At 31.0% G+C, this 19,179-nt stretch overlaps 1 protein-coding gene across 1 annotated transcript in view; it reads right to left on the bottom strand.

Annotated features, from left to right (window-relative positions):
• Window positions 1–714: 714 nt before the first annotated feature.
• The window catches only part of LOC136970119 (ribosomal RNA small subunit methyltransferase NEP1), a 34,307-nt gene continuing 15,842 nt past the window's right edge, over window positions 715–19,179 (bottom strand). Inside the window, exons 5-6 of the mRNA XM_067264509.1 lie at window positions 16,175–16,324; window positions 715–896 (exon numbers count right to left, since the gene is read on the bottom strand). Coding sequence (XP_067120610.1) covers window positions 783–896; window positions 16,175–16,324 — 264 coding nt within the window. The 3' untranslated portion in view covers window positions 715–782. The remainder of the gene's footprint in view (window positions 897–16,174; window positions 16,325–19,179) is intronic.

Genomic DNA, 19,179 nt, shown 5'->3' on the forward strand with positions numbered 1-19,179 from the left:
AACACTCAAAAACTGTTCTAATAATCTTTATTTTGTTAATAAATTCTATAGATTTTGATTTTAGTATAAACATTCTTGCTATATTTGAACCCTTACAGTATATAAAGAGCTTGTGGCATGTATAGAAAATGATAAAAAAAAAATTAAAAAAAAAAAAAAGAAAAGAGAGAGAGATATTTTACTAAAATATTTAGAGTGAGTGATTTAAATCAAAATTTCAGCTAATATTTATTGTTTACAGATGTCGAGGATAAATTACTACCTTTGTCAGAGCCAAAGAATTATGGATTTATTGAAACAACAACAAAATTTCAGAGAGTTTCATAAATTTTCCGAGGTTTTTAGTAGATATTTGAGAATTTATTGTTGACGATATACAATGGAAACTCCAACTTTCTAATAAATTTTATGACAACAATTAACTAAATAAACTGAGAAAAATCAATAGAAAAATTCTGAAAATTAATTAAAACTGAAACTTTATCTTCGGATAATTTCATATAATTCTATTAATAATTTTGCAAAATCCGGTAAGTGAATTCGTGTTATTTAGACAGCTTTCGTTAGATGAATTTGTCAATATTTGCATCGGAAAATTTAACTTTGCCAGATTTTTGTTGGAGAATGTTCAAATGAATTTCTGCATCTACTCCTGGAACAAACATCTAACTTAAATTTCTTCATCTCTTTCTTAAAGATAATTATGTCAGTTAGTTGATGAAAAAAATTAAACATTTATTGGCTTATTTGTAGAGTTTATGTACACTTTACTACTTGGGGTGTCACTGTATGCCCCATGCATCTTCAAATGCACAACATAACTTGGAGCATGTGAGAGCTGCAGAGAGCGGATAATCACTGAATGATACAGTTTCTTCCACATAACCTACTTTAACCTGAAATGAAGAAAATAAGGTTGAATATCTTATCAACTTAATAGTTTTAAAGCTAAATTTCTATAAATTTAATAAATTTCTGTAAGTAAATGTAAATTAAAGAGTACATACACAATCTAATGCTGTGCGATGCACATATTCTTCATTATTTTATTTAAATTTAGTAATTATTTTCAACGTTTAAAGCTCAGTAATGATTATTCTTTGTATTAATATGTATAAATTCATATTTTAGCATCATATAATTGAAAGAAAGTGTAAGTTTTGAACAGAAGATAGGAAAAAATGCATCATCAAGGAAGCCTTGAAGCAACAAAATGATTGCTTCTGATGAAAAACCATCAACAACATCACTACTGAAAATGTTGGATAACTGTGAAAGAGATAAGCAGAGAAAGTTCATGTTTTAAAAGGGTTTATAACATTCTTTAGCCTTATTTAACTAAATATATTTTGATTTTATTATACAGGGTGTTTCATGACTATATGTTAGAAATGTAAAGGCAGGTAGAGGGGACCTAAATAAGCAGATTTCGTAAATGAATGTGGGTGCGGAAATGCAGTGTTGAAGTGCTAGCACGTAAGGCAGTATTAACAACAGGTACGTGAAAAGACAAAGGAAAGCAACAATTTATTTATCAAGTTTACAATAGCTGCTCGAAAGAGTGACCACCAACAGCAATAAAAGATTCACAGCAGCAGCACATGGATTGGCGTACATTAGTAAAAACATCAGGCATGTCATGCACATTTCCAGCAGCAACAGACAATCGGGAAACCAGGGACCATATTCTGGTCATCGTCTCTGGTCTCTCACAAGCAAGTCACTGATTGGCTAATCATTTGGATTATCCAATCAGCAACCAGCTTGTGAGAGACGCGAGACCAGAGATGGTGACCAGAATACGGCCCCAGATTTTCAGATGTTATGGGACTATCGTACACCATGCTCTTAATGTGAACCCAAAAGAAGAAATCCAAGCACGTCAAATCTGGGAAGCGCGGCGGCCAAGGAACAGGTCCACCTGTCCTATCCAATGCTGGCCGTAGACAGTGTCCAGGTGATTCCTGACAATCCTGCTAAAGTGAGCAGCCTCTCCACTTCCTTGCACAGCCCCATACATGAAATGCATGTTGGCAAGCTCCGTATTGGTGTAACGATGCATGTTGCTCAAAATCCGTTTGGGGAATGACGATTCAAGCCAGCGAAGCACTTTCATCCACTGAAATCAACAGCGCCCTCTCGCTGCATTTTCGCACCCACATTCATTTACGAAATCTGCTTATTTAGGTCCCCTCTACCTGCCTTTACATTTCTGATATATAGTTTTGAAACACCCTGTATAAAAATTTGTATCTCAATTTACTGCAGGTATTGCTTATAACTCGTATTAAGCATTATTCCAAAACATTAAGCAATTACAATACATAATTTTATGTATTTCATAGACGATAACTCGTTAATGAACTGATATGACCAATGAACCAAAGCATTAACTTCCATTAGCCCAGTATCAATGTATTTTGTGCAAACAGAATAAAAAAAATCTGGACAATTTTATTGAGCTAAATAAAATGACTGGTTAAAAGGTACAAATTAGCACTGTATCGATCGATATTGCGGCTGGAAGATCGTGTTTATAAACGAAGAGCATCGATTGTAATCGATTAACCGTTAATAGATCGTTTTTAGAGAAAGTGTGTGAAAATTCTGAAAGTAGATAATGTTAACTCTCGTTTGAATTTAATAAAATCGTTTAAAGTTACTTCTAGCGAGAGAGCAATGAGATGAAACACGTGCCTGACCTCTAGCAACTTGACCCATTTGAAGCTATTTTCAAGGATATAATACCGTAATTATTTCATAATACAATTGTTAAAGCTTTTTAGAAGCTAAAACAGCATAAAAGAAATACAACAAAAACTATTCTGAATCCAAGATGATGAAGCTGTTACACCAGATAACGCGAAAGTTACTGGAACAACGTTTGAAAAAACTAGATTAAGATGTAGAATAGGATTTTGAGTGACATAAGCTATAATTGTCATTACTAGAATTGTTAACTTGCAAAAAATTACAAAAAATTTGCATTTTTTTAACATGTTAAGTTAAACGACATTCAACCTCCAACTAAATAGAAACAGCAAGTAAAATTGCTTACAAGATCGAAAAAACTTCTGAATAGCTCGAGATAATTTTTACTACATTTGACAGATACAAGAAAAAGTATTATTAATGGCAAGTCGAATAGAAAAAAACACATAAAATTCGATTCAGTAAACGAAGGAAATGGAAAGAACTAACGCACCAGAAAAGATCAATTATGGAGAATTGTCATCCTAAACTAAGATTTTAACGTTTTTCTACAACAATTTTTTGTATTTTCTGGGATTTTTTTTAAAGTCAACTTTAAAAAATATATATATAATTATTTATTTTCAGTTTTTTAAATAAAAACTACAAATCTAAGTCCGAATTGCAGTGCAGATTGCTATCAAAATTCTCTAATGGATTCAAGTATTTTACACCTTTTTACTGTAAATTTGCAATAAAATTAAGATCCGCAATATACAAGAATACAGTACACAACTTAGAACCTTTAAATGTCACACTTTGTGTTATTCAAGCTAATCATAAAGATCAGCGACACTTATTTGCAACAGGGAAATCAATACAGCAGATTCTCTTTCAATGACTTGTAAATCACTTGCGAATACTTGAACTTTATAGATACACGTATCGAGAGAAAAAAAGGTGATAAAACGTTGATCTAACTACTTTAGAAAGAACTCTTAATGAAATTCGGTTACACTTATATTTCTGACTACGCATTTTAAATTGGAAGTGTGTAAGCCGTAAAATAATAAATATACAGAAGCATCCCGGCATGTTTAATCTTAAAAAATCTGAAGCGTATACCCTTATGGATAAAATGTCAAATAGAAATGCGCGAGACAATGCGAGCGCGAACAGGAGTGTGCATAATTTTGGCACAACTCGGACGTGAACAGTATACCGTGAACACGACACGCAATACAAACACAAAAAAGTGCGCTATGTAATGTTAGGTCTGCCTTCTCGTGTGACTTGGATACATAGAATTGGGGGCCATAGACAAATATCTTTAAGGGGTTCTCAAATGAGTTTATCTATCATTTTTCTACATGAAAAATTATCTTATCTCTGTTGTGTGTGTGAAAAGCGTCCGTAATGAACCACATATGACCAAATAATGCCGTGAACCCACAATGAACCACATATTCCAGGGAAAAACAACTTAAATTACATCTGAGTCATAAAAACGTTTAAGGGAAAAAATGTACAAGTTCTTAGAACCTATTTCTTAACCACATTATACTTTTTCTAATGTAATTTAGTATCCATTATAAATTTAGAAACACGACAAAACGCAACTTTAATATATCTTTATAATGATTTATGAGACATTTTAAGCAATAATATCCATTCGTCGAACAACGTTACATACCAATTTTGCATTTTAACCTGTAATTCAGGCTTGTTATTTTGTAATAATAATAATATGTACTAAAAAAAATCCAATTAAAACAGATTCGAAAGCAGTAAAATCCCACTTTACAAACGAGTTAATCAACGACTTCATCGAATGTTTGGAAAAGATTTGCTTATCTAACAGCAGATTTAATCGATTTTTTGAATTATTTTAAATGAAATAAACGAATAGAAATAAATAAATTGCAAGATTCTAAGCTTTCAGGTATACAAACATCAATAGTGGCATCCCTCTTGTCGCCCGGCTTCAATTAGTTTTTATGTAATAAATATATTAATAAAGCGCGATAAAATTTATTATTCACATAAATTTTTATGTATTTTTAAGATAAAGGAGTCAAATTATATTCAAATAATTTTAATTAAATTTATTTTAATTTTTAAATCGTCTCCGATGCGAAAAGTCGACGCCATCCGTTGACGCGGGACTGAAATCGATGCCGGGATTCTCCTGTTTGGTAAGTGATTACTTCGACTTATATTTATAGAATTCATGCCCTAGATTAAACAGTATTTCTTGTGAATAAAAATATATCAGTTTTAGGACGGAAATTTTCCATAATTCACCTGTTTAACTAAGTACTTAAGGTATATAAATCACCGGAAACTGGATTAAAATGAAGAATTTTTTGGAATTTATGACTTAATAACTGAATGCAACTTGGCAAATTCAGATTTCTGAGCAATTCGAGTGCTAAAGTCACTCGCACGATCATTCTATAAGAATCCAGGTACAAATTCAATCCAATTCTTCTTATTTATCAACTTATTGGACTTGAACAGGGATCACTAGTGGTGGCACTTCACTTTTTTTCCAGATCCTGCATAAATTATTCGTAGTTTCCACGAAAATGTATGAAAACTTAGATTGATTTGTGTGTTTAAGATTTTCTCATCCTTCATCCTTACTAGCTAATTCCAAAGTGGGCCTGAAACACTTTATATCTTAATTGCTCCAAAGACTAGTTCTGTATTGGCATAGATAGAGCCATTATTACGCTAGCGGGGGTTAAGGTACATACATAAATTGCTTTTTGACCCGAATGTAATCAATTAAAATGCCAAAAATTCTGTTTGCAATAGACGAAATCCTCATGAATTACCATGGCCTCCACGAAAATCTAGATTGATTGTGTGTTACACATTCCTCATAATGATTATGATTGAGCCAACCTACACTAGGATTAATAGGATTAAAAAATAAAATTGAAACAACTTAGCATGTGTGTGATTATCCACATGTCACAGAACTTGCCAAACCAAACCCTACACATCTTGTAATGATTATTTGAAGATAATTAAGCATTTTAACTCAAAATTCTTGTTCTAGTTTGCAATATGAATATGGCATTCTCCAAGGAAAACTACTTTCTAATTTTTAAAATATACCCAAACTTCATAAATTGTATTGAATCTTGCATAATTTTATAGTTTACAAATTCTTTAATATTATTGCAATAAGAAATCTTACTTTTAAATTTGTAATATTGCAATAAGGATAATAAAGATTTCTAGCTGTAGATACTGAGTGACTGATGAAATCGGTATTTTTGTCAATAATACTTTTTTGCAATGAATGGTCATAACTATAATGATTTTAAATTAAAATATTTGTAAACCAAGTTTATGGAGCAATGTTTTAGGTACATTAGATATTAAATAATACTTTGATTGATGTAATTTGTAAGGAATTTCAGCTTGTGGCAATGACATTGGTGATTTGTTTAATTTTTGCAATAATCTAGCTTTCAACTTCTGAATTATAAAAACATAACTCCTGCCACTTCAAGTAGGGTGGTGTGGATGCAAAGGGCACTCACTCTACAAGGAAAGCCAAGATTTGTGAACTTCCTGCATAAAATAGCTGCCTTTCCCTTTCTGGCTACATGAAAGGAAGATACTAGTCCTCATAATAATTAAGATTATCTTTCTCCTTTTAATGTATATATACAGAAAGAAACTAATAAGAAGATGAAAGCATCATCATCGTTCTGCAATAATTCCATTTCCAACCTGATTCATGTTTATTTTAACTTCTTGATATGTTTTTCTGGAAGCTGCATCAATGAAACTAATGAAATTTGGAAGAAAAAAGAACAAAGCCTATATTAACATCTAAGAGAAATGAGATAGTAAAGCCTGATCAAGTTTCAGTTCAGGACAATATCATTCCTAGAATATGTTGAAAATAAATTCAATGGAAGTTTTCATGATTTCTAATTACTTAATATATTTGATCAAAAAATCAATCCAGAAGAGAGACCAACTAGTATGAACTACATGACTGGTTTTGACTTTGAAGATTTGAGCAAATTCATAGCAGATACAGAAATTAGCTAAATAATGAGAAATAGGTCCAACATATTTAATAACTAATTCCTATTAAAACAGGAATTTTAAGTCAAACCTCTGCAAAAGACAAACTTTCTGGATATTCAGAATTTATATATTGAATTTTATATTACTTCAATGCTTGGGCAATAATTGTGCTAATTATCCAGAATTCACCAAAACTAATGTAAATGGTATTAATGACTAACAGGGACATATAGCTATAGTAATTAGCAACAATGCTGCTGAGGAATGCTGTAATTAAATTTAACGATTAATTAATTTTTTTTAATAAAACTGAGATTATTTATTTTAAATTATAATTTCTTTTATACAATTTAGTTCAACAACTAAGTTTGTATGCAAATGAATACATTTTAAAATTGTCATTTGCAGAATATTTATCTCAGAAAGAACTAAGTTTCTTTAGATAATTATATGGATATATGGAGAGATGATCAACAACTTACTTTATTTTAAAATTAAAATAAATGCAACTTTTCTCTATTCATACATGTTTACTCTAAAGTGTTTATATAGAAGATCCATTAACAGGAGGGACAACATTTAAAAATTCATAACAATCTTGTGGTTAAAGAAATTCTAAATTAAATCAAAGAGTTATGCAAGACAAACTAAGAAAAGAAAGGGATGATGATGCAAATTCCAGAGAAATGATACTGAAGTTTAAAAGTATAAGATATTACAGTGAAGGAAAGTCCAGCTAACACACACAAATTTTAAATATATAATGATTTGATCTTAATTCCTAATCAAAATAACCTGCAATAAATGTCAAATGTAAGTAACCAACCATTTCCAATTGTAAAAATAACCTTGGACAACTTTATGTCAATATTATTGTTGTTTTGATTAGAATTGTTGACAACTCTAGTTTGTTTACCAAAGTTAAATTAAATTTTAATGCATATTAATACTTAAAACACTCCAAAGACTAATTAAATTGTCAGTACTTTTTAAAATGTCATTTCAAAATTGTCATCAGAGGAAAAGGGATTAGTGATATTACATCAATAACAGATTAACACTTATGTAAAGTAATTTATAATGTATCAATTAATATATTTGCTTTTAGTTCTGACAAAAATAAATATTTTTATTATTTGATTTCAAAAATAACTTCTATAGAAACTTGACTTTAATGTTTAGAAGACATATGGGTGCAACATCCTAAATGTTCACTATATAATAAATTCAATGACAAAGAAAGATACAATGGTGGCCCTGATCTGAAGTAAATATTATCTGATCTCACAAGTATGAAACATCTGGATTGGCAGTTGCAACATAGCAAATGGTACCTTTCACACACATCCAGTCATGAGACATCTTACAAGTTACTAAAGGTCCCTTTAAATAGCATCATTGTTGAGCTGCAATTTAAAAAAATTGTAGACCTATACATTCCCACTGTTGTCCATCCATATGTCTTTCCTTAATTTTGAGAATAGAGTTAGATAGATGAAAGATGAGACCAGATAGGGAATGTATAGGTCTACAATTTTTTTCAAATTTCAACCCAACAATGATGCTATTTAAAGGGTCCTTTAGTAACTTGTAAGATGCCTCATGACTGGATGTGTGTGAAAGACATCATGTGCTATGTTGCAACTGCCAATCCAGATGCCTCATACTTGTCAGATCAGATAGTATGCCAGCTTCAGTTATATAAATGCTTGATAATAATGATGATGAGTAACAGGTCTGGAGACTAAGGGAGTGTTGGAACATAGATAGGATTTTTCAGAAATGCCTCAATCATGTACACTATCCTGCTAAAAAATGGTAGTTTGAAGCTTTCCTTGAAAGTCAGCAAAAAGAGTGCAGGATTTCCTGAATTCTCTTGTGTTTCAATCAATGTCACTCACACCACTACTATGGGTGTCAGACTGACATGAGGTTGCCCTTACTGCTGATGCACTGGTTTAGGAATTATGTGCCATTCAATGGTAAAGACAAATCGAAGTATTCACCAGTAGTCCTCATACCCTAACACAATCATCTGTTTTCAAACAGAACTAGAATTTGTAATTAACAACAATATGCTCCCAGTCTGTCACAGTCTCTTCTCTGTCATGATACATTGCAAACAAAGCTGGTGATGAGGTAGTAATGGCAGGTGTGATGGTTACAGTGCATGCAAATTTGCCTCTGCCAATAATACAGAAGTACACAGAGTTCTGTAGCAAGGCTTTCTCTAAATAGTGGACAAAGATCTGCAACAATCAGACAATTCTCTCTTGGCAATCTGTGTGCAGTGCCCAGAACCTGCCTGCCATGTATGACATACACAAATGTATCCACTGCTCCTAATTCTATCTCACAATTAGATTAGGAAGCTCTGAACTATGGGTTGCAACCCCAAATGGGCTCACAAAAAAATTAAATTTGAAGAAACATTAATCAGTTTCAATTAACAATAATGAAAAAACCATTACATTTTCTGTACAACTCAGTTATAAATCATAATACTGACAAGTTACATAGTAAATTGTATTCAGATATTAAAAAAATACACCCAAGTGCATCATAATTGTGGTGACACATTGTAATTTTGCATGTAAGTTATTTAACAAAGTCAAATACGTAACTTGAAGCGCCATGCAAGCTCACTGGAAATAAATTCACATGCACGCACTGTTTCACAAATATTTTATAACTTTTTGAAATCAAAATTTGATATCTTGGATTCAAAAACCATTTTTAATTAACATTGATGATATTAATCATTTACCATATAAAGTCCAAGAGGAATTCGCTGAGCTATCAATGACTCTAACTTAAAACTTGAATTTTAACAAAAATCCTTGATTCAATTCTAGATTAAAGCTAGAATTGAATTTCCTACAATTTATGAAGTGGTGTTAAATGTTCTGTCATTCAGCACCACATACCTGTGTAAAACGATTTTTTTTCCAATGTTGAAAAATGCTGAAAATGCTTTATGCCCAGCAGTGTCAAATATTGCACTGAGGTTTAAATTGTTACGCTGCAAAAAACAAGCACATCCATCTCATTAATATTTGTTTACTTAAAAAACCAGTTTTAGAATTTGCTTTATTATTTGTCTGTATATTTTGCTTGCAAATTAATAAAGTAGTTATGGGCAATATTTGTATGTCTTTATTTTATATTTAACCTTTCTGCAGTGGGTTAGTCAGGTATGGTCAGGTTATTCTCCCTATGTAGTGGAGAATAAATGTGGAAAATTTTTTAAGCATTTTCCCATGCGTTTTTTTCTCATTACCATTTTGGAAAAAGATTTTGTAAACAGTTATATCTAGTAAAGTCAAGTCTTTTTTTATTGTCACATAATTCCTTTTTGATGTAAATTTTTTTTTCATGGTAGTTTTTGGCAATATCTGTAAAAGAATTTTGCAGATATAGCCATCATTCACAACTGCTACACGATCGCCCTTGACAGATATATCCGTCGGTCACTGCAGAGTGGTTAATACCCAGCCCAGGGTCGTGAAAAAATCTCCATAATAAAATGGGGTCATGAATGAAAAAAGCTTAAGACATACTGGTCTAGATGGTAAGTAATTTGGCAAAATTGCCATTCTGCAATCCTCACTCTGATGTAAACTTAGACATTCTCAAACTCTGTCAAATATGTATATTGTTGTACAAGCATACCTGACATTTGAAGACTCCCAAACAACAGGTATACTGAAAATTCTCTAATACAAAGCTCCTATAAAAAGCTACACAGAGCTATAGGATACTGGGATAGCTATTTTAAGGCTCTCTGGTGGCATTGCCTGATGTGAAATTAAATCACAACTATATTAATTTACATAGCATAAAGCTATGTTTCAGACAGAATTGTCTAATTACTGCAAAACTTGCATGTCTAGGTGCACAAGATTTTTCCAATCAGTATATGTTAAAATATCAGAGGTACAAAGTGTCTAATAATAGGGACTCTTGTGCTTAGAAAATTTTATAAACCTCATAACTCCAATATTTTACTTGAATTTTTAAAACGTTTCTTAAAAAAATGTAAAATATCTATCCATCTAATATATAGTATTTTCATAATAATTTTTGTATTAACATAAAATAACAATGGTTTAAAATTTCTGTATTAATTATGACTATCGAATTAAGATTTCTTTCTATATTTTTGATGATTCAGTTTGATTGAATTAATATTTTAATTTTTAATGGCAGAAAGATGCATCTTGACCGGAAAGGACCTCTGTTGCTAGAGTTCAAACAGAAGGATGCCACAATCAATGCAGTGTTATCTTCAGATGCTAAACAACCTCCATCAGGCCATATAAAATAAGAGCCCAGGTCTCTTCAGTTCTGGCATTCTCCTTCATGACAGTGAGTGATGTGCAGATAGCAATTGTTAAAAAAGACCCTTGCTGGAAAGAAATGAAATATTCTGGAGATACAAGGAAATTTGAGATAAATAGGCTCCTGAACAGCATGCAATGCAGTCCTGACCTGTTTCTATGGGATTATTCCTTGTTCTTTGCTCAAGGTTCTCAGGATCAGGCGATTTCTCACAGATGCTGTTATTCATTAGTGGTTTAAGAAACCTTTCTTGTTTGTGAATAGCATACCACCATTGTGAAATCTATTTGCAGACAGGTGGAGATTTCTTTGCCAAGCATTAACTCACGCACAGCCATTGGCATAGTCTTGTGTATGTGAAGCCTACAGCTCTCAAATGGGTTTGACTTGATCCGTCTTAATATTTTCCTCAACAAAATGATTACTTTAGACTATCAACAGACATAACCTATACATAACAATAAAGACAATGAATAAAAGAATAAGCATCATTTTGCAGAATAGCTAAATATACAAAGACATTATGGTTCTTAAAATATTTGTTCCAGAAATAATCATGAAATTTTAAGTAAATTTGTGTAATTTTGATGTTAAGATAAATATTGCTGCCCCATTAATTTTCTGCTTTTTGGAATGTACTCTGTTTTTGCACAAATATTTATTTTAATAAATAAAGTAAATAGTTCAATTTACAATTTCTTCAAACATCTTTATGGCATATTTACTATGTTATAAATAATGTATAGTGAGGAAGAATATAGCCCTGTAGAATATACTGCATGTAAACCAAAATAATTTCAAAAACAGTGTTGATAACTTTTTATCAGAAGTATATATAGTCCTTGTTTTTAAAAATTTTTCTTTAAAATCTCAAACAAAACCTATGATGTTTTCCAAGTTTTGAAAGAAGTAAAGGATGATTCACACTTTGTGAGAACAGAAGACAAGAGAAAATTTCACTAGAATAGCTTCATGTGGAGCATTCCATGCATTTCTCAAGCATAAGGAATGATAAAAATTTTAACAAACATGTATGGTTTAATAATTAAAACACATTAATAGTTTAGTTAAAATTTTTTAATATTTTGAAATCTAAAAATAAACACCTAAAATGTCAGAAGTGTATTTAAGGACTGCAAATCAATAAAAAAAATTAGGAAAGATAATCTTGAATATACTGCATTGAATATAATGATATTTTTGAAGCATTTTACAGACGAAGCCTTCAGTATTCATTTTTTATATTTTAGAATGTTTCATTCAAGAAAACAATTAATAATAAACAAAATCTTTCTCAGTGATAAATATTGCAATTTAGTACGCAGAAAGTTAAAGAAAATACACTAATTAAATAAATCTGATCAGTGGTTCATCTGTATTTGCCATAATACAGTTCTGATTCACCAATGAGCAATCTGCGAAAATTCGAACCCGCTGGAACCGAAATCTAGCAATAAAATCATTTTATTATATGTTTCCCACAGAGGCAGAGCTGAATCATGAGGAACTACATCCAAATTGCGCTGGTTGGTGAAGAAAAGTAATGTGACCAAAGAGATAAAAGGGGGAACAGAGAGAGAAAGGGGGCCAGTTACTCAGTGTCCGTCCAATCCTAATACGTCCCGTTACGCAGTGTTCGTCTCAAAGTAAGCCGACACCAGAAACGAAGAAGAAGCTGAGGGGACTCTTGAGAATTTTTGAAAGGACCCATCTACTCGGATGACGAGATATGATTTCCCCAATTCGTGTGAACTCTCTCTCTCCGGGTCCCTAGAAATAGGCGAAGTGATATAGATCATGTATAACTGTAGATATAAATTCTAGTATGTTAATAAATTGTTTTTGTCTATTAAATTCAATGTCAATTATTTGAATATCACCGTCACTCTATCATTGGACCCATCCTCTTCCTCCACTTGCATAACGTGTAACAAACCTGAACCGCCATCTTGACCGTGAGCAGGTCTCACCAACCTGTTAGCCGAGGACAAAGGAGGTGCAACTCCGTCTACCTCCCGGTGAACTCACAGAATAATTTATAAGATTTGGAATGATTAAATGAGTGTTCAAGTATAGTGCATTGTTGAAGTATCATTCTCTCATTCCTGATCTACCCACAGTAAAAATACAGAAGAGCCATATGACAACTGAGCCTCCCACATACTAATGTAAGTTTACTGACTGTTAACTTGGAACTTAGATTGTAACATATATAGTGTAAACATAACTTTAAATAAGCAATGGAAAGTTAAGTGTATGTTGATATAAAACAAATTTTAAACAGTTATAGGTTATAGTTGGGACACTAAGTAGGTAATAAAAGAGAAACACCTGTTCTTAGATAAATAATTATCAAAGAAATTAAGAAAACAGGTTTATTATAAATTAAAGCTTTTTAGAGAACTCTGCATATATTTAGATAGGTACACATGAATTCTTAATCTAACATAAGAGTTATTACTATTCTATAGTACATATCAACGTATTATAGTTAAAATACTACACAGTTGATTCTGTATGTTTCAAATCTCTTAGGTACAAGAAAAAGGTTTGAGTTTAACAGATTCTTAATAGGTTTGATTGGAGGTATAGTATTTTATTAATACACTAGCAAGTACAGTACTGTACATACCTATATTAGGTATAAATAAAACATTTTTGACATATCAGAAATAGGCATCAGAAACTATTGACAAACTGACTGGTTTGTGTCTTATTGGTTGAATGAAAGCTTGTGGCCAATCAGAGAAAAAGCAGCATTAATTGCAACTATGCCCTGTATTGAAAGAGATGTTTCTCAACTACAATTTATGCTATCAAAATGTAGTTGCTGAGCTTTGACTTTATAATTTACACTACAGCCCAAAATTTGAGATAAACATGGAAAATATATTGAATTTAGGCTGAAAATAACTTTCAAGACAGATTCATCTCAAAAACCTGTGTCTCAAACATGTTTAACTGTATATGTAATATAAAATGCTGTTCCAATAAAAGAATTCGCTCTCTGTATATCTTCTATCAGAAATACATGCTCCAATTGTGATAAGGTTTGGCCACTCAATATACAAGGTAGTCCATTTATAATGTTAATTCCAAATATCTTCTGCAAACTATGGCACTATCAGTTTAATGCATGAAAGTTTATTATTTTGGAGGGGCCTTTTGAACCCCATAGAAATTAAGCAACTCTCTCCCCTTGTGGGTGAAATTAACTTAAGATTTTCAAGTGAGAAAATCCCCTCAATTTTTTTAAATTTTTAATTGAAAAATAACATTAATCAATATTTTATTCTAAAAAATTATTAGCATTTTTAGTATTTTTGAAAAATAATGCTTATAAAATGCTTCTTTTTTGTTATCTAATTTATTACGACTTAAAAATGACAACAGAAACTAAAAATAAATGATTTCCATTATAAATTTATGTAAAAAAATATAAATTTAGAAAAATACATAGTGTTTATTTCAGCAAATGTTCTAAGAGGTGACCATTAACTTCAGTGCATATCTCAACCTGCTTTTGGAAACTCTGCACAGCACTCTACAAAATTTGTGGATCAACTGACACACAAGTATCAATAATGCATTTGAAAATATGCAACAATTTGTTTATTTTAGCAAATGTTGTAAAAGGAAACTATCTTTTTAAGCGTTTTGTTTTTATATAAACTTATAATGGAAATTGTCTTACTTTTGGTTTTTGTTACTTTTTTAAAGTTGTAATAAATTCTTAGTTATTATGTAATCTATTTTTCAAAAATACTAATAAAACTTTTTAAATTAATAATAATCAAAAAATTACTGGGCTGCAATTTAAAAAAATTATAGACCTATAAAATCCCACTATCATCTACCTGTCTTTCCTTAATCTTGAGAACAGTATCAGATATATGAAAGTCAAGACAAGATATGAAAAGCTTGAGAGCAGGAAGCCTCAATTAAATATATGAACTTCCAATCTAAACCAGAAGTCACATGAATTCAATTAAAAAAATTTCCCCTGAATGGAGCTACATGGATAACCTGCATGATTCTGTTATCAGGAAAAGTATGATGTACAGTACAAGGGCAAGACACTACAAATCTGAGATGGATAACATATTTTAAATTGAATAAATTAAGAATATAATTAAAAATTGCAGCCTGGAATTGTGACGATGTCACAGTAAATAATTGCTTATTATTGAAAAATAATAAGATTTTATTCTAAAAGAATCCAAAAATGAAAAAAATTGGGCAGTCCTATTTGAAAGTCTAAAGTTATCTCTATCTGGTTCAAAAAGTCCCTTGAAAATAATAAACTTTCATATACATGAAAAAGTGCATTATATTTCAGGAGATATTTGAAACTGACATTATAAATGAACCACCTTGTAGACTCAACTATAATGGACAAAAAGACCAGTTATAGCTTACTGTGCGCTAAATAATGACTCTGAATCACAGTTACAAGCAATACTGATAAAATTGAAACTCAAAAGTTTTTTTTTCAAAAGATCTAATTTCTAGTAACTGTTGTTAAGCAAACTGTCTTATTTCTCATTAATTTGATATCACAATTACAGATTATGTTCATAGAAACAGTCATAGTATTTATACAATATAAAATGTATCTTGTTTGAAGAAAAAATATGGTTGTTAAAGGTAATTTATACCAGTTATAAAAGAGAAACTAAAATAAACAGCCATAAAATGGATTATAGTGATCACTTATGATTAAAAAGACATTTAAGGTATATTCTATGATTTGGATCTGTTTATATTATTAACTAAGCATAATTTTTGATATGGTTAACAATTGTGTAAATATAGAGAAGGTTGTTTAAATCATAATTTATAGTAAAATGCACATTTCAAACTATAATAAATTACAAAATATTCCTTTAAACTTTCTAAATTTAAATTTATAATTTGTTATTGCATCTTTTATTTTTGTATTAAGGATGTTTTACTATCCAATGAGCTATTAACTGATAAACATATTAACAATAACCTTTGACTTTATATAACATATTAGATTAACTTTACTATCAACGTGATATAGGTGTAACTGAGATATAAGATTTATTTATTAGTGAAATACCTGTCCGTGTGCCATGGCTCCCACAACTAAAACTATTGGTGCATTTTCTGGGACTAGTTCCTTTGGATGAATTAGTTTATCTGAATGAAAAGACGTTCCCACTTTCCTGCATCCTACAGGCAAGTGATCAGTCACAGGATTCTTGATTACCTATAATTGTAAAAAAATATTATTATTGTTGTTTATAAAGCATGATTTGTAATAACTAAATTTAATCATTTAAATATACGTAGTTTACAAGATTTTAATGAAAATCAATTGATGTATTAATTTATAAAGTTATACTAAAAAAAAAAAAAAAAAATTCAGTATATTATTGTAATTACTTTAATAAATAAATTAATGTCTATGGAATAATTAACTCCGTGAATATGTCATAAATGTAAAATTTCTGTTTTTAATGCAAAAGTAAAAAATTAATATTTGAATATGGTATACAGAAAAGATATTTTCTTTAATTTCTAAATGATATGATGACTAAAAAATCTCTCCTGTGTGCTAGTGACTTTCTCTATCATTGGCTATATTGTTGGACTTCCATTATACTCATTAAAGTTAATCTCTTCCCATAATGGGATCAAGCAAGGAAAGAGAACAAGTGATCTAATCTAAACTACCAATAAAAAAACTTAGACCATAAATCTTATAAATCAATTGGTCTAAGTCAGGGAAGTCCAACCTGTGGCCCATTGCACTCTAAATATTTTTAGGTATATTTTCATTTATTTTGGTAAAGTATGTCAAAAATTATTCTCATTTCACTGGATACACTTTGATATCATAATGACATAATTGGTGTTAGAGAATTGTTATGCATACTGTGTGAACAATTCTTTTCATGCATGAAACATCAAAACTGCTGAAAGAAATAGGTTGAGTGATTCCATTTAACTAATATTCTTAGAATTAAGACTAGTACCATAAAAGCAATGTTGAAAATATTATAAAAGGAAGACAATGTCAAAAATCACATTGAATTTATTTTTATTTTGTGTGAGTATCATTTCTTTTTTTTACTATCAATGATATATACAATTACAAAAAATACTGTATTTGTTATTAAAATTTAATATTCACATTTTGAACTTGTTAAAAGCATATATTTATATAAAGTACCTTTGTGGCCTGCTGAATATACCTATATTTCTAATTTGGCCCATTAGGAAAAAAGGTTGGACAACCTTGGTCTAGGTAGTGTAATTACCAATGCAATTGTGAAGTAAGCAGAAGTTGCAAATTAGAGTCCCACTCTGAATCAATCTTTTCCCCAGAATACTCTAAATTAATAATTCTAATTATTAAACTTAAGAAATGGCAACTTAATCAAATCTTTTGCTCAAATTACTTTATATCTATATATAGAATGTATCAGGAAAAAAGGTAAATACTTCTAGAGAAATTCTCACAATAAGAGAAGTAAAAAACCCATGGTGGTCAAAAAATGAATAGTTTGAGAAAAATGCCAGTAGATATACTGAAATTCTGCTCTCCAGAATGCATTGAGTTGGATGAAGTGTTAGGTATACAGAGAAAAGTAGACTCCTATAATCAGCAACATTTATCTGGACAATAAGTTGAAGTTGCCAAAGAGAATAAACACTTCAAAAGCAGTATGTACAATTTCAATTTACTACAGTATGCTCAATAATGTATTGATGACAAGGATGGCTACTTCAAGAACCTCTTATGTTGTTACCACTCCACCTGTCATGAATCATAAGTGCAACCATAACCGCTACATTCACAATTTGACATGTCAAGTGTTAAGCATTCATACTGCTGTATCTTTGTTAATATTAATAAATCAGCACACATTCATGTAGACCAGTGATTCTCAACTACTATGCCGCAGCACTTTAGTGCACCACCACTGCAAATACACATACATAAGCGACGTCAGACAAGTAGTTCAATTGGTTCTACCTTCCTAGGACGTGTTTGGAAATTGTAACCAGTGTTACTGGTAACTGCCTGTAGTTACCAAAATGTGACCTAAATAACCAACCACATTTAAAAATCACTGTTATGATGTCACCGGTTGTCCTGTGGTATTTACCGAAGTAACTGTGTGTGCCACCAAATTTTTAAATTATTAAAAGTGTACTGTGATGAAAAAAAGATTGAGAATCATCAATATAGACTTTTTCATGTACTATTCAATACATTCACTCAAATTGTTTACATTTTCTCTTGATATACCCTGTAATTAAAGATCATATCATCCAAACCACAAAAGAAAAACTACAATAAAAGCAATAATCCCATTAACAATTAATAGATGTTTTAAATAAATGATTAATTCATTTACTATGAAGTTAATTGTTTATATAAACTATTGATTGATCTTATCAGCACAATATATCTAGAAGTTCCTTTAATTGATTTATTGTTTTATGGTTTACAGTAATCCCTTGCTACTTTGCGTTTCATTTATCGTTACCTCAGTATATCGCAGATTGTTCAAAAATATTCATCAAAAACTCGAAATTGGGGAATTATGGTGCGAAAGTTGCTCGCACGCTAGCAGAAGGCAGGGAGTGCCCACACAATTCAAAATCCACGTCTCTGATTGGCTGGCTAGAATCCCACCATTTCATATCCCTCCCGACTCTGGAATCTCACAAGCCGATTGGCCTAGACGTTTCTTCCACCTTCGCTCTCATACCCAGCGAAGACGATCGTGCTCATTCAAATCAATGTTTGAGTGATGCTTAGTCTCAAGGTGTGCTAATTTTTGTTGTTCTCTTGTGTCTTTTTGTTCAAAATAGTGCTTGTGACACCCTTGAAAATGGCTCCTAAACGTCCTCCACCCTCTAAATCCTCTAGTGAACCCAAGAAGAAGAGAAAAATGATGACATTGAATGAGAAAGTTAATTTATTGGACATGCTTAAGGCAGGCCATAGCTATGCGTCTGTTGCACGCCATTTCGGATTGAATGAATCAACGGTTCACTACATAAAAAAGGATGAAGTGAATATCCGTAAAACTGCCTCGATATCATTCT

The sequence above is a fragment of the Centruroides vittatus genome, unplaced genomic scaffold, assembly GCF_030686945.1.
Source record: "Centruroides vittatus isolate TY-2023 unplaced genomic scaffold, ASM3068694v2 contig_19, whole genome shotgun sequence".
NCBI lineage: Eukaryota > Metazoa > Arthropoda > Arachnida > Scorpiones > Buthidae > Centruroides > Centruroides vittatus.